Raw genomic sequence first — 17,486 nt, forward strand, 5'->3', positions numbered from 1 at the left:
TCCAGACAAGACAGAAGTGATGCTGGTCAGAAAGGTGTGACAGGATCCATTTTTAGTGGCTGGAGAGCAGATGCCATCTGCAGAGCTTAGGAATACTGGGATAGTAGAAACAGGTTTCTTACCTGTAACTGATGATCTTCGAGTGGTCATCTGTGCAGTCACACACATGGGTTATCCGCCAGGATCGATCCCGACCTTGGAGAATTCAAAGCAATCTTAGAGCGTTAATTTTGGTGTGCACTTCCTCTCGTCCCGGGGAGGAGGCATCCACTGTGCATGCCTAGACGAGAGGGAGGCACTTCACCCACCCAGTTTCTTCCCGCCACCGTATAGGAGGAAATTTTTGAATTAGGAACAAGGAACCAGCAGCGGGGAAGGTTGGGCGGGCGTGTGTGACTGCACAGATGACCACTCGAAAATCATCAGTTACAGGTAAGAAACCTGTTTATCTTCATCATGGTCTCTGTGCAGTCCCACACATGGGTGACTGGCAAGCTTATCTGTCTGGAGGCGGGTGCTGGATCTGTAACCAAAGGACAAGGTTAGGTATGCATATAAGAAGCAATAGTGTACTTACAGTGTAGACGACTGGAGACATCAGTTGAAAAGAATAAGATTTTCTGGTGGCAGGTTTTTTGGCATTGAGTAAGACATGACGTACGTCCGAAGGAAAATTCAGAAACTGATTTTCCAGGCAATCAGTCGTAGAAGTCCCAGATTGTGGTGCAAAACCTTGCTTTCTTGTTGGGAAATCAAGTCCTGAACTTGAGGAAGTCGGAGGAACGTGCTGTCCGAGAGGAGGAGGAGAGTGGTGAACCAAGGTTGACGGGGCCACCACGGTGTAATCAGGATGCAATTGGTCCGATCTAGCTTTATCTTTTGCAATACTCTCGTGATGAGAGGAATTGGTGGAAATAGATAATGTAGTATCCCGGACCATTGATGGAGGAAGGCGTCCCCCGCAGACAGTGGGGATGGAGGACCCTGAGTGTAAAAGTGCGGACACTGGGCGTTGTCTGGAGATGCAAATACATCTACTTTCGGAACTCCGAAGGTCTCAAACACGGCGTGCAGGTAAAGACGGTTGAGGGCCCATTCGTGATCTTTGACTAGATGACGACTCAGTGTGTCTGCTTGGACGTTTTGGACTCCTGGCAGATGCACCGCTGTCAGGAAGATGCCAGTGCCATAAGGATAGGGCTCATTTGCACAGACGAACAGAGGCTGTGCCTCCCTGCCAATTGATGCAGAAAACAGTGGCTACATTGTTGGAGGTGACCTGAATGTGGCAATTGTGAAGAGACAGTAGAAAGGATCTCAGAGCTCTGTTGACCGCCAGGAGCTCTAGGCAATTGATGTGAAGGGATCTCTCATACTCGGTCCACTGTCCCTGAACTGTCAATGTTCCCAAGTGGGCTCCCCATCCCCACTTGGAGGCATCAGTCGTGACAATCATAGAGGGCGGTGTTCGTATGAACGGCATTCCGGCCAGGAGATGACGATCCACCGTCCACCATTTTGGAGATGGGATAATGTGAGATGGGACCGTAAGTAAAGTCATTTGATGTTGCCATTGTGGATTATATGTCCGGACAAACCACAGTTGAAGAGGGCGCATATGAAGTCTTGCAAAATAGAGGACGGCGGTGGTGGCCGCTATGAGACCTAACATCTGTTGAAAGTTGAAGGCTGTTTGTGTACGGTGCATGATTATGGTATTGGCCAGGGATTGGATATGATGCACTCTGTCTGCTGGAAGGTAGGTAGGCCTTGTGTGATAGTCAACAGACGTGCCCCTATAAATTGTATGTTCTGAGTGGGATTCAGGTTGGATTTTGCATGATTGACCTGAAGACCTAGTGCAGACATGAGGGACAGAGTAGACAAAATGTCCTTCTGAAGTTGTTCTTTTGTTTGAGATACGACCAGCCAATCGTCTATATAAGGGTAAATGGAGATCTGTTGTTTCCGGAGTATGGCTGCCATCACTGCGATATATTTTGTGAAAATTCTCGGTGCTGTCAAAAGACCGAAGGGGAGAGCGCGGAATTGATAGTGTTGATCTCCGATAGCAAACCTGAGGAATCTTCTGTGATGGTGATTGATGGGGAGATGGAAGTAGGCATCTTGTAGGTCTATCGACGCCATCCAGGCCTGAGCTGGAATCAGTGGTAGGATAGATTGCAGAGTAATCATGAGGAATTTTTTGTAGCGAATATGGAGGTTGAGTTTTCGAAGATTCAGTATAGGGCGCTGCCCCCCATCCCTCTTTGGAACCAGAAAATAGCGGGAGTAAAATCCCGTGTGATGGAACTGCGGTAGAACTGGTTCTATAGCTCCCTTGTCCAGTAAGGCGGCGATTTCCGTTTGAAGTGGAACAGATGGGGGTGTAGGTATGAACCTGTGGAGTTTTGGAGTCGAATTGAATTCTATGATGAAGCCCCTGTGGATGATCGCCAGGACCCATGAATCCGATGTTATGGATTCCCACATGGGGTAGAATAGTCGTAGTCTGGTGGTGTCTGAATGGTGTTGTAACTGATTGAGAGGTAGGAGAGAGGAGTCAAAGAGACTGCTTTGGGGCCGGTGTTGTCTCCTTTGAGGTTTGTGGACGTGCTCTTTGCTGAAATGGTTGTTTTGCTGGAGGAGCCTTATGTTTCCAGAATTCAGCTTGGCGGGGAGATTGGGAACGTTTGTAGTATGACGGTTTCCAGGTTCTCTGCCGATTAGGTTGGGATTGCTGTTGAGTAACTCCCAATCTTTTGGCCCTTTCCCTACTGTCATCAACAGTGGTTAAAATATCATCTGTGGTGGCATTAAAGAGACCCTGTCCGTCAAAAGGTAAGTCCTCTATCTTGAATTTGATGTCAGGTTGCAGTGAAGAGGACCTGAGCCAGGCATGACGGCATAGAGCAATCGATGTAGCCATAGTCCTAGATGAGCATGCACAGCATGTCACACTGTATTAATTTGTTGCTTGCTGACATGAGAGAGCTCCTGAAGGATGTGCGAAGCCTGCTTCTGTGCTGCATACGGTAGGGAGGGGACCAAGGTATTAAGTTGGGAGGTCAGATTGAAAGCATATGCCGAAAAATAGGCCAAATAATTGTGAATTTTGGAAGTAGCAGTGGTAAGCGAATAGATCTTTCTTCCTAGAGTGTCCAATTTCTTCCCTTCCTTTTCAAGCGGGACCGGGTGTCGTGTTTGTTTGGATTTTGAGGATGAATGAATGATCATGGAATTTGGTGCCGGATGATTTAAGAGAAATTTTGATTCAGGAGCATGAATTTTGTAGAGGGATTCAACTCGTTTAGATGTCAGTGGCACTGAAGCGGGTTTGTCCCATGCCTCTTTCAAGGTTTCCAAGTGAACTGGAAGCATCGGGAGAGAAGAGCCTGCTGGCAGGTCTGCATGTACCAAATCATGGACTACATCCGAAACTCTAGGTGCGTCAGTAGTTAGTTTAATATTGAGTGAATTTGCCATGTTGGATAGTAAATCTAGGTAAGATTTAGAACCCTCTGAGGGTGAGAGGTCAGCAGGTTTGATGATGTCAGAAGCTGGTGAAGGAGGAGCTGAGGCTGTAGAATGGGGGAATCTGACTGTTCCGCTTCAGATTCTTCCTGAGTTTCAATGGGTGTATCAATGGGCTTGGTAGGCATTGATATCTGTTTGGTCAATAGGGGAGGCTGTTCCACCTGTTGCTTAGGAGAGACTGAGCACACCGAAGTCAATCTAGCTGGAGACACTGGTTTTGATACCATAGTGTAATGCTTAGGGCGTTGATAGGGACTTTCATGGGGTCGATAAGACATGTCCTCACGGTACCGAGGACGATCCTCATGGTATATGTGCTCCCGATGTGTAGGATGATAAACCACCTCACGGTACTGAGGGTCTTCACGGTACCGATACCGATGGGAATCCGAGGAAGGTAATCTATAATATCGTTGGTACCTGCGAGGAGATGGTGATCTGGACCGCGATGGGCTATAATAGTAATAGCGTTCCCTATGATGACTTCGAGATCTCTCGGCTCGGACCCAAGTGGATGGCTCTCTCGGTGTCGAGGGTTCTCTTAAGAGTGGAGATGCGGGTGTCGCTATCTGTTGCTTGCTAGGCGTCTACTAGGCATTGAAACTTCCCGGAAGGAGTGTGCGGCGAGAAGGTTAGCACGCTGACTTCTGTGTGATTCTGGAGATTCGGTGTCAAGGATATTTTCTGGCAAAGACCCATGAAGTGATGGGGGCTGAGAATGGATATGGACGACCTCGAGAGGTACAGTATCGATGGATGCCGAGACCTCCAATGAAGTCGGTGCTGTCTGTATCGAGGCCGAAGTACAAACAGTCGGGTGCGATGTAGAAGTCATGGTGGGAGACTTCGAATCCGAGGACCTATGGCCTGTCTTAGATTTGGTCTTCGGTGGATGTCGAAACCGAAGGGTCTATAGAAGTCGATTCTGCGCGATGTTTCTTTCTAGAATCGTCACACTTCTTTGAGTGTTTCTCGAACTTAAGCTTGCTGGGAACCGAAGCCATGGAAGCTGCTGGTCGAGCCACTTCCTTTTGAGTAGATAGGGAAGATGGCGAGGTTTGGGATCCCGAAGTATGGGACATAGTAGGGCGCAGTGACAACGCCAACAAATGACTTCTGAGTCTAGCCGCGTGGTTTTTTCTTGCTTGCTTTCCAAATTGACTACAATGCAGGTAAGTGTTGGTGAGATGGGCCTCACCCAGACAAAAAAGGCATAAAGAATGTCCGTCTGTGGATGGGATTTTTGAGGCGCACCTAACACACTTCTTAAAAGTGATTTTGTCTTTCCCTTCCATCTTCCCGGGGGAGGGGGGGCAGGGATGAAGGTAGAAAGAGGGTAGAAAGATATTTTTTTTTAAACGATACCGGTGAAGTTGGAGAAAGACAAACGGTGAGGAGAAAAATGCAGGAAAAACAGGTGAAGATCGCAGTGAATAGAGGAGACTCAATGAGGTAGGTGTATCCTGGGCGGCGGTAAAGAAGAAACTGGGTGGTAAAGCGCCTCCCTCTCGTCTAGGCATATGCAGTGGATGCCTCCTCCCCGGGACGAGAGGAAGTGCGCGCCAAAATTAACGCTCTAAGATTGCTTTGAATTCTCTGATGTCGGGATCGATCCTGGCGGATAACCCATGTGTGGGACTGCACAGAGACCACAATGAAGATCCAAGAGTGCCTCTTATCAGCTGCATCTAGTTTTTCCACTCTCTGATTTTCTTATGTCTCAGATGATCTGGCCATGCTGACACATGCTTTTTGTAATCTTGTGGCTGGAATATTATAATTAACTCTAGATTGGGTTGCTTTTGAAGACAACCTGGAAACAAGCTGATTCAGAATGTGGCAGCACAATTACTATCAGGGGCTAGAAGATGGGAACATCTTTCCAGTATCCTAAGGCAGCCATGTGGACTGTCAGTTTGTTTCCAAATCCAATTTAAAATGCTTTAAAGCCCTCTGCAGCCTACAACTCACATATTGACTCCAACCATACATCCCATATATGGGTTTCAGGCTATCACCTACTGTCTGCTCCAAACACTTAAAATAGCTCATCTGACATCAAACAAAGAGCACCCATTCCCTCTACACTGCAGCTCTCCTTTTGTAAAACAGAAATATTTAGACATTTTCAAGAGATGCTGCAAGCCTATTTTATTTGTCTGGGTTTTTAATGGAGTAAGCACAGCAGGCATCAGGGGGCAGTTTTTATTTTTTTTAATTAGGATTTATAAGATACATCTTGACCCACAAGAAAGGTAGGATATAATAAATATTATAAGAAAGATTCCTAGGGCAAGCTAAATTTCCTTCTTTGCTAATGGCTAAGGATTTTTCAGTATTCCTCCCAAAGTTTAGCTCTAGCTATTTTAATGAATTTCAGGAGTTTTCTACTCAAAAATCAACCTTCCACAGCAGCCCCTCCCCTGCTATTTTGCTGCCTTTTACGTTTCCCCTCAAGAGAGGCTGAAGTCTCTGAAGCACATTCCTGCTTAGTGACTCATCACTGGTTGGAGCCGAGTGTCTGTGAAGAGATGCAGAAGGAAGGAGTGTCCTGAGAAAGCACCATCAGTAGCTGAATGCAGCTGAAATGGCAAGGTCTTCTGTTAGTCTGTACCTCACTCTTTGCAGAGGAGGCTAAAATGTGCAGCACTACAAAACAAACAGATTTCTGCATTCTGCCATCAATACAAACCACGGCTAATGAAGGCTACAAGTAATATTTAGGATTTTAATTTAGCACCCTAGCAACAAGCTAGTTTGCTAACCTACATTTAGACATCACTAAACCAGAGTTTAATGAAGTCACAGTTTACATGATGCCTGAATGCAGCCCACGGCACAAAACTAAAGATACCTTAATATTTATCTTTGTGCTCAAAATAGCTTGAACATAAATTTTATAGCTTTGATTTTGTTCTTGTTTATTCTTTGGGTGGTTATGTGAACACATGCACACCTGCCAAGTCAACACTGGCTGCAATACAGCATAGAACATGCAAAAGGTGGTGGCTGGGAGGGGCAAGGTTAGGAATGGCAAGTCAATAGAAGCTTGGAAATTCCTGGAGATTTGGGAAGGACCTCAGCAAGATAACATCCCATAAAGTCTACCCTTTTCTCACAGTTATTTTCTCCAAGGCAATTGATTGCTGTAGTCTGGAGATCAGTTGTAATTACAGAAGATCTCCAGGCCTCACCTGGAGTCTGGCAACCGTGGGGTAGATTAATGTGACATTAAAATATAGTAAACCAACCCATGCCCATACATCTAACTATAACCAAAAATTGCACAAGGTAAGCATGTAACTTATACTGACAGAAGATAACTGTTAGGAACCCAGAGAAAGAATCTGTATCACTATTCCAGCTTAATGAAAGCAGTATAGTTGTTGTTCCTCAGGATTTCTTCACAGAAACATGTTGAAACATGACAGCTAAAACAAGAAATTCAAGTCCCACCACTCTTCTCTGATAGAATACAACTTCTATTGAGATAGGATAGTCTTATATTTGTAATATTCAAGGTGATCAACCACAGAACTGTTCATGTCTGAAGTCAACTTTTGACGAGGAATGCTAAAATGCAAAGTAATACATAGTATTTGCAATGATAATACTGACAAAATCCAAACTGCAACACCACTAAACTTAAGCATTACTGTATCTTCAGGCAGAAACAAAGGGAAGCACCTGAAGTAGCACTATAAATTTCAGCTCTGTTTTAATACAGCGTACCTTTAAGGCTTCTATGACAAGATCTCTGGCTTCTAGTTCCCCTTCAAGAATGCTGAATAGCATCAGTAGTTCAGGTTTGCTCAGCTTTTCCAGATTCATCTTGAACACCTGAAAAAGTAATAAGTTTACTGGTGTTATATATGTGTGTGTGTGTGTAGTCTCTCTCTCCTCTCCCCACTCTCTCCCCCCTTTCCTATCTCCATTTAGTCTAAACTCAACAGGGTCAGAGAATAACTGATTACAAAAGTGACTGTTTTCATCTTGCTTTGTCAGTAGATCATAATTTGGGAATAGTTCCTACTTATACAGATTGGATTATTTGCTCTTTTGTCTGTATTTCTGATGTGGGGCTCAGGTTCAGTAGTTCTGCAATGCAGAACTTTCCTGTTCAGAACCTTTCAGCTCCAGTTAGAAAGATCATGTAGGAAGCAATGCAAATGACTTGGACCTGAGATTCTAGGGAGCTGCCAACAGGCAAGACTAGATATGGCTGACAGGGGAGGGACGGTGGCTCAGTGGTAGAGCATCTGCTTGGGAAGCAGAAGGTCCCAGGTTCAATCCCTGGCATCTCCAAAAAAGGGTCCAGGCAAATAGGTGTGAAAAACCTCAGCTTGAGACCCTGGAGAGCCGCTGCCAGTCTGAGAAGACAATACTGACTTTGATGGACCAAAGGTCTGATTCAGTATAAGGCAGCTTCATATGTTCATATGAACTCGACAGACTGTTTAATGTGTTCAAGAAATCACATGATCTCATTTTAAATTTGTATTCTCTCTCTTGTCCTGCTAGGTCTTTTGGTCCCATTCTGTAGCAATGTATAACCCACCCCCATCCTTTGGTTTATATCTGTAATACCTGTGTTTATCTGTGAGTACATACACATGCAAGTTTTTAAGGTGCCACAATACTCTTGTTTTCACTGCAAGTTTAACATGGCAATTCCTCTAAAGTTTAACTACTGTCTTTAAACAGCAACCATAATGACTACATTTATAATACAATAAAGCATGCACTACCTGAAAGGTGCAGGTTTCCAAGTTTTCAGATTAGAAGCTGTACTACTAAAACACACATAGCAGCACAAGTTCTTTTTTTATGGCTGCTATAATTATTCACAAAAGAGCTATCATTCACCTCTTCCCAAGAACTCACAAGCATATGCTGGCTCAGATGGCCAGGGTACAACACAAATACTAATGCAGCTGCCTTCCAGTCACTGAGTAGCAGCCAAGCTAACTATGGTCATAAAAGTGTATATTTTAAAAGTAGGGTGTGTTCAGCATCTGGACCATAAAGCTAAACTATCCCACTAAGAACTTTCTATATAATTCTGAATAAAGTGTTTGGAAGACCTTAGCTACACAGAACTTAGCTCATCTAACAGTAATATAGGGAAACAGTTATTTCCATTTCATTGCTTACTTTAACTAATTTAAGTATTTCAGAGTCCTAGGGATTCAGTCATGTTGCAGTAATGAGAAATCATGTTCCTGTTTTATCGAGTCTGAAATACAAAATTTTAGTGGTCACTGCACTGTAAGTGTATAACTTCAAAACAACAGTGGTGCCTAAATTTAGCCTTTACCACACACCTGAGCCTAGCTAATATGAGTTTGTTAATACTGAGAGAGTATGCTCACAACCTGCTGTAGATACTGTAAAGTCTAACAAAGCACAATGGCTTGCACTCTTAGATAACCTGCTTCAGTGCATCTAAGTAAAGAGTGCACTGCATTCAAAAGGCTTGACAACTACCACTACTTCAAAAGCTGTTTGCATAACATAAACCAATGATAACACAGCTTTAAGGAATAGTATTTCTACAAGAACTGTTCTACTGACAGAAGAAGCTTCATGAGATGAGAATTCCACCAAGTTTGCCCATATTGACTCAAGAGTGTTGTCTCTCTAAGACTGCTACGAGTTGAAGTTCATGGTAACATGCTAGGTAAAAGCATTAAAGATTTCAAAGGCTAGGATAAGACGACACATTGCTGATTTCATTGCAGATTATTTATCAAATGAGAATAAACTATGGCTCCTTCATACTGTAGCTGTTCTGAAATCTGATGTAAATAGTCATTACAACTGTCATCATAGTATGTGTGTTCAGTGCAGCAGATAAATAAGGTGACTGTCTAGGGGAAATTTAAATGGCTTGGAAAACTCATAAATGTCTGGTTTCATAATTTCTAACAAGACCAGACATAGCTAAATTGCTGCCGACACAATGAAGGAGGAAGTATGCTGCTTTAAAACAGTACCAGACACATAGGATACTTTATTTCCCCTTTACTGAAACCCTTCCTTGATATATTAGAGTGTAAAAGTTCATAACTTCCTAGCAGTTTCAACAGGCCCTTGAATGCAGTCATTTTATAAGAAGTGAACAATGACGGAGTCAGAGGCTAGACCTTAGTTTAGTTAAAAACAATTTAAGAGCTACTGCTGAAGTTAAAAATACACTTTGGTCCATCTGTAGAGAGTATATGATCTTTAAAAATAGTATGCCTACTAAAACGTTTTGAGATCTAATTAGCTGAATATGACCAGATATTGCAAACATTTTAGGACACAAATCTAAAACTTATTAACATCTCCAAACCGGGAACACTATTCTACATTGCACATTACAGCTGCTTCTTGCACTTAACAGTATGTCTGCACTACACAGGGGAGAAACTCTTATGATTTTAACTATTGTTAAACTAAGAAGAAAGTGCAGGAGAACTGTATTTGCATACCAGTGAGCTACTCCTTCCCAAAAGGCAGCCCACAGTTTTTAATCATAGTTTCATCCCTCATTCCATGGCTAGACATTCAGTGGCACCCTGAAACTTAAGGGTTTTTTTTTTAAAGCATGTACATTGCTACCACAGGGAAGCAATGCAGTAGTTCTAAGCCAAATGTTTAGAACTGCAGGAGTAAAAAAAAAGCAACCTAAATGAAATAGGCTTGCCTACATATACAGAAGCTTCCTGTGTGAAACAGAGCAAAAATGGACAAAAGAGAAGGGAAGACCGAGGAAAATGAACATCAGTCACTTATCCTACACATGGCAATCATGGCCATGCACAAGTTAGTTCAGGATTTTGGCCACTATCTTTCTCCCTTCAACTATGTCTTCCATTCTCCTTTGGTGCTCTATTTTTCCCTTATTACTCTCTACCAAAGGGATGCTTTAACTTCTAGAATCAGTCTGATCCTGGCATGCCTATTTCATTTCTTTCTCTGAAAGATCTCATACCTTCACTAGCCACTCAAGAAGTATTATTTTTTTTAAGGGAAGTCTGCCAGGGTTCAAAGGCAGCACAAAATGAACAAAGGAAAATAACTTATGGACACTTACATAGTTTCATAAATTTTTAGAATAAATCTTGCAGCTGAGAGAAGCAAAGCAAAACATAATCCAATACATATTTATTCAAAAGTCTCACTGTGTTCAGTAAGACTTACTTTCAATGAAGCATAGACAGAACATAATGCAGGCTGCAGTCCTATCAAAATCTTGTAATACAGACATGTTCCTTTTTCTCCCAGGAAAACGAACACCATTTTAGCTCTGAAAACCATTACATCTTGAACTAGACTATCTGAAATTATATTGGTATGTTCAATTTTATCATGAAATTTCAAGATACCCCTAGCAAAAAGCACAATAAAATGTTGTAGTCAGAGTACTGTTTTTCAACACACAAACACAAAAAAAGAACCAACATTCAGACAACCCTGGAGGCATTTATGGAAACTGCTCTGCCATTAATAAAATCAGTGGGAAATATAAAATCAGAAAATAAATACACAGATATTTCATAATTAATTCCCATCTACTATGAGTATATCCTAGGTATTCTAATTCTACAAGCATTTAGCCTGAGCCTGCTTTGGTGGGGAGGGCGGGGTATAAATAAAAATTTATTATTATTATTATTTAGAAAAAATATAAACCATTTACAATGTGGGGAGACAATGCTATTCATCTGCATCTTCTGCTGAGATGCAAAATCAATAGCACAGGTTGGAGGAAAACAGTCAGGTGACTCCTCCTCCCCAATATTCACATTCTGCTTTTCCCTTAAAAATGTTTAAATGTTTTATTGGGCAGTAAGTATAAAGAAAATATATCATGTTTGTGAAGCAGGAAGTGAGAAAATCCAGCCTTACTGGATACTAGACAAAATCATCACCTATTTAGTCAAGCCAAAAAGTTAAGAGTCCAATCAAAAATTACCTAAAGAGTTGTGATGAATTCAGCAGCCCCATAGCACACAGTGGTAAAACTGAAGTACTGCAGTCCAAAGCTCTGCTCACCTGAGTACAATCCCAGCGGAAGCTGGGTTTTCAGGTAGCCGGCTCGTTGACTCAGCCTTCCATCCTTCCGAGGTCGGTAAAATGAGTACCCAGCTTGCTGGGGGGGGAGGGGAAGTGTAGATGACTGGGGAAGGCTATAGCTAAGCACTCTTTTAAAAATTCTGCTGTGAAAATGTTGTGATGCGACATCACCCCAGAGTCAGAAATGACTGGTGCTTGCACAGGGGACCTTTCCTTTTCCTGTGATGAATTCAGGCAGTCAGCCTGGTAGCTGGGAACAGCTTGCTCTGATTGGTTGACCAGCAGTCATGGTAACCAAAATGTATCAATTTCTTGAATGCTGGCAGAGTGAGAAAAAAACACTTCAGAGTTAGTTCTGCTTTGGGACTGAAGCAGTGCAGAGCTGAGAGATAGCTCTGGTGTGAGTTCAGTCTGGAAACTGAAGAAGACAGTTGTGAAGATCAACTGGAAACGGGCTGAGACAGGCTGTAGGCTGAATTCCTTGAGAGGCAGAACTGATTTGGGAGTTTTGTCTGTGAGAGTTATTATGAGGAAACTCTCTGATTGGAAGCTGAGGGGTTCTGTCAGGACATCAGGGCAGATTCCTGGTACAAATTAGAACACCGACACACACAGGAAGTGAGAGACTAGATTCTGGTGACTCTAACACTATATGTTAGTAGCTTCTCAAGAGAGGAGACTAGATCCAGCCAGTTTATACAAAGTCTTACTCAACTGTGCGATTTAACCCATACCACATCACTTTGTTCATTCAGGCCCCATGATCTGCAGTGTATTTTGGTGATCAAAGGCAACCTTGTGCCTCCTCTTCAGCAGTGGGAAAGCTGTTTGGATACCATTAGCCCATAGTCTTCCCACTTAGCTTGAAATTTCTGCTGCTGTTTTCTTACTATACTCAAAATCTTACTATACGCTACAATGACCAGAGGCCAGCATTTTCCAGTAATTATTGGATGTATTTCATGCCCTCTGATGTACTATAACACATGTGCCTGTTATTAAAACAAGACTCCTGCAAATAGAAAGGATTTTAATGAGGCTGTATTCATGTACCGTTAAAAAATTTTCAACAATATTTAACACTATAAAGTCTCAAGTATTAGGTGTAATTATGCTGCAGTGTATATGGTCTCATGGATGTTTGCATCTTATTTGGACTTTAACTTTATACAGCGTCACCTAATTACTTATGTATGAGATATTTGTCTTTGTGTAAAAAGTTTAATCACAGTTTGTATTTCCCTACGCTTGCATGTGGCAGCTTCAATTGTGATGTTTCTATTTCATTTGAATTCTGTGAATTTCAGCCTAACCATATCTATTCAGACATTCCCTTCACTAGGTTCAATGAAGTTTACTTCCAAGTAACCCATATAGAATTACAGCCTGAAATTGACAGATTCATCCTTATCCCAAGCCACATTTCTATTTTAATTATATACAGCATTCCCTTCTCAATATTTAAAATCAAGCCCTTAAAATGTAAGTCCAGATTATATGTTTGAGAAAAAGCAACTCACTCTTCCACTATCACCATCCCATAATCAGTGCTCACTAGTATCTGTGGACAAATGATCCAATAGAACTGAAAACAATTCAATCAAACAAAAATAGGAGAATGCACCTCTTTAGCAATGGATTCCTTACAAACAAGATAATATTGGATGCCTAGCAGCAACAAAGCATTCATCATTTGCTGCTCAATTTGCACACAAAACTTGGACTGCTTCACTACTACTGAAGAGCTTTACTTCAGATCTAAGAGAAAATATTTTTTTTGCTTTCATATGTTTTGCTAGGGGAGCTACTCAAACATCTGAGCAGTAATCAGATGTATTCCTGCTCTTTTCTTTATTTTGTCACCAAGTCTCTGGCATGTTGCCACTATGATCCACTATGAGTTGAAGTTTCCAACCCTGTTCTGAGAATTAGTAAGTTATGATGCCAACTTTAAGACAGCACCCTGTTTGTTACAGAGAGGGCTTGCGATATTCAGAGTATCTATCAGGCCTATGAATCAGAGGCTGTTCTCAAAGAAACCAAATATTAGTTCACAGGCCAGGCTGTGCAGTTTGAAAGAATTTTTTTTTAATTAGAAACTATTGATGCTGGAGTGAATAGCTTCTTGGATTATTTGTCAAACCAAACTTGGTGCATAAAGTCAGAAGACCTTTGCCTGTTTATCTATTCAAATCTACATTCAGCAAAAACAGAATCATACCATCACCCAAAGAATCCTTTGAATTTCTTAATATCAAAAAGACCTTTTGAGGAGTTCCTTTTGGAGGACAGGAACAATCACAAAAGGGTAAATCGTACATGGTTAAAGTTCAGGGTCTTAGAGGCTCAGGAGAGAAGTTTTGGACTAGCAGTTTCTAACAGTACAAAGGATGTACATTTGTTATTTAACAAATGAGTACTGCATGCCTTATTTCCCCCCACAAAGTTCTCATCAGCTCTCCAAAACAAACCTGCTATATTTAGCCCTTCTCACTACCATGTTGGATTGGTATCTATCTTCCTGACAGCAGTGCTGGGTCTTAATTGCACAACTGGAAACAGGCACAGATTTCTTCAGCATGAAATACTAGGCAGAAGCAACCTTGCTGAATTTTTACTCATCTTGCAGCTATCAAAACAAAGGCAAAGAGCCTCCATAAAAAAAGCACCTCTAGTTCACTGGCCCATATGACAGAGTATATTTCTGTACAACAAACCCACCCCCAGCCCTTCCTGCTACAGCATGCAAGATGCTGAGTTTCTTCTGGTTTAGCTTCTTCAGTATTCAGTCCAAAGAAGCTAGCTCCACTTTCCTTCTCATCACCAACTTCCCTTGTACCTCCCCACACTCAGGATTCTGTTGATCTAATCCAGAGGTCAGAATCTTTTATGCTAGGACACAAGCTAGCCATAGGATTATCTGTGCACAACTTCAAGCACATGTACTTACTCTATACTTGAGCAGGTATCTTGTCTTTTACAGATAGCTGAGCGACTGTGCAAATGCCTTATAATTCTGCTGCAAAAATGAAAATGAGGCTATTTTATATGGCAGAATATAAAATATATAACAGAATCATAACACCACATGGACTTTTAAAGAGAGGGATAAGACTAGCCGCCCTGAGCCTGCTTCGGCGGGGAGGGCGGGATACAAATAAAAGTTTATTATTATTTATTATTATTACTATCACCCATTCTGTAGAAGGAAGCCATAAGCAAAGATGACACAAAGTTGCTTTCACTAAATTCAACCATTCAAATCCACATTCTTAGGCTGCATATACACAAGCACTAAGAAACACTACACACTCCCATTCTTAGGAACCACTTGTGAGTTGACAGCAAAGAAACAGTTAATTAGCTGAGCAAGTCTTTCCTCAACCAAATCCAAATGAATTGGGATAGAAAGAGCTAAAGACATCCTTCTCCAGAGATAGAGGAGCAAACATCCTCTTTCAGCAGCTAATGAAGAGCTGAGAACTGGGACAGAAAAAAATCCATAAACATCAGAGTTTCCACTTTTTTTGCAGAAGACTGTGATAAACAGTAAGTCTAGAAAGAAGCTTCCTTTGCAGTAAGAACTCTTCCCTATATGTGTCAGTTTTTCTTCAATTTAAGTGAAATATACCCCCTCTATTTTTACAGCATTTATAGTTGGCCTCTCCCTTAAAAAGATGCAAGGTGGATTTGGATTTCTTGGTTAGAAGCACTGCAGCAACATTTTAAGAAGTCTGGCAATCAGGTTTACAGAAACAAACACACACTATTTCTTTTGGTAATCCCCATCCAGTCAAAGGGAAAACAACTAAAGACAGCAACAACATTGAAAATGAGAAGAGGCATGTGGAAAGGACAATCATGCACACATAAAGGAAACAACTTGTGACATTCCAAGACAACATTAAAGATGACAGACCCAGATTTATTTTGAACTACAGTACCTTAAGATCTACTATACTTTTATATAATTTTACTATCATTTGCTTACATTTAGAACAACTGGTCTCTTCCCATTCTCTCTTTCCTCTTTTAAAATCATCTGCATCTGTAGAGTGTGATTAATATTAATGCCACTATAAATGCATTTAATTTTAGTTAAGAAGAAATGAATCTGTAGGCTAATGCAATAATTAAAAATTTAAAGATATTTTTCTAGATGTTCAAATAATTGACTTTTCATTTAAATCCATCTGTGTCAAGAGGAAAAAACAAAAATATGGCAGTATGTCACGTGCATTAAGGTAAGACTGGTTCACAATTTTTTTTAAAAAAAATGCAGTCATTTTTATAAAGATATTCAGGTACTTTTAGAGTGTCATTCTTTGTTTCCAATACTTCACAAACAACCACAGACTAAAAAAACACATCAATTACTAAGTTGTGCTGTCAGTGCTACTACAGCCACTGAGAGCATGTTTTAACAAACACAAGAGACTTCTTCTTATATGCAAAAGCTCCAATTCCCCTATCAAAAAACCCAGAGATATTTGAAAAGTGACAGAATGTGTTATACTAATGACAACATGCTTTTTGAAAGTTATTAGTTTTAATTCTGGTTAGACATACTTTAAACACTGAAAATCGTACTCTCTGCTCAAGTTTTTTTTAAAAAAACTAAAAATAATTATTTTACAATACTGGATTAATAATGTCATCATAAACACTTTTAGTGAAGATTACCAATATTCCTAAACAGAATGGCATTTAAAAGGCAGTTTAATCAAAAATAGCAGATCAGTTTAAATATGCATTTAAGCCAATTTGTCATAATTCAGATACTTCTCAAATATGTGTGTGTTACTTGAATGCTATAACTACAAACAAACTGACATGGAACCAAATTTCAAAGAGTACATTAAAATATATTTCATAACTTTATTACTTTTGAAAATGATCCAAACTACTCTATGTTGATTGAAGCTTGAAGAACAGGATTTCACTGTGTTCTACCTCCTGAATTAGGGAACCAAAGTGTGTGGAGGGGGCAGCAGAAAACCCTCCACCTACCCACAAAGATGCCATTTTGCAGCAGTAAGTGTTGTTATACTAGTGGAAATCATTTGGATTTAACTAATGGCTCAGAAACCCAAATATAGCCTCATTCACAACCTACAGTCATGATAATTCTTTGTAGACAGATACTGATTTCTTTTCAGTGTTTCTTTCTATTTTAATTCACCCATTCAAATGTGTCCTGTAACTGCCCTTGCTAGCCCATATACACACAAACTCATTCAGAACTTGAAGCCATGTCCAATATTAGCAGTCAAATGAACATTCACTATGAAATGCAAGACATGTGCCCACATCCTTTGATCAGGGAAAAAAACCAGTAGAAGATGATGATATTGGATTTATATCCCGCCCTCCACTCCGAAGAGTCTCAGAGCGGCTCACAATCTCCTTTATCTTCCTCCCCCACAACAGACACCCTGTGAGGTGGGTGGGGCTGGAGAGGGCTCTCACAGCAGCTGCCCTTTCAAGGACAACCTCTGCCAGAGCTATGGCTGACCCAAGGCCATTCCAGCAGGTGCAAGTGGAGGAGTGGGGAATCAAACCCGGTTCTCCCAGATAAGAGTCCGCACACTTAACCACTACACCAAACTTGCTCTCCGTACTGAGCCAACTAGATAGCAGGTAGTTAAAATCACCATAAGAGATTACAACATGGTGACTTATCAATTCCTGCCTCCAGTATCAACTATAACATATTGTGGCGAAGACAAAAACCCACACCATTCTGTCTTTATAAAGTTTTTAAAAGAAAAACATATTAAAGCTGAAAAACTATTTGCATTTTTCCCTAGGGGGGAAAAATCAATTTTATTCACCCTGTTCTTAAGCAACCTGAATACGTGAGAGTCAGAGCAGACACATACAGT

General features: G+C 41.1%; 1 protein-coding gene across 2 annotated transcripts in view; it reads right to left on the bottom strand.

The window, feature by feature from the left end:
* The window catches only part of CTTNBP2NL (CTTNBP2 N-terminal like), a 45,584-nt gene that overhangs the window by 26,216 nt on the left and 1,882 nt on the right, over positions 1–17,486 (bottom strand). For both annotated transcript variants that reach the window (XM_060231222.1, XM_060231223.1), the window contains exon 2: positions 7,270–7,377. In XM_060231222.1, the coding sequence (XP_060087205.1) occupies positions 7,270–7,368 (99 nt within the window). In that variant the 5' untranslated portion in view covers positions 7,369–7,377. The remainder of the gene's footprint in view (positions 1–7,269; positions 7,378–17,486) is intronic.

This window comes from Heteronotia binoei, chromosome 2 (assembly GCF_032191835.1).
Source record: "Heteronotia binoei isolate CCM8104 ecotype False Entrance Well chromosome 2, APGP_CSIRO_Hbin_v1, whole genome shotgun sequence".
Classification (NCBI taxonomy): Eukaryota; Metazoa; Chordata; class Lepidosauria; order Squamata; family Gekkonidae; genus Heteronotia; species Heteronotia binoei.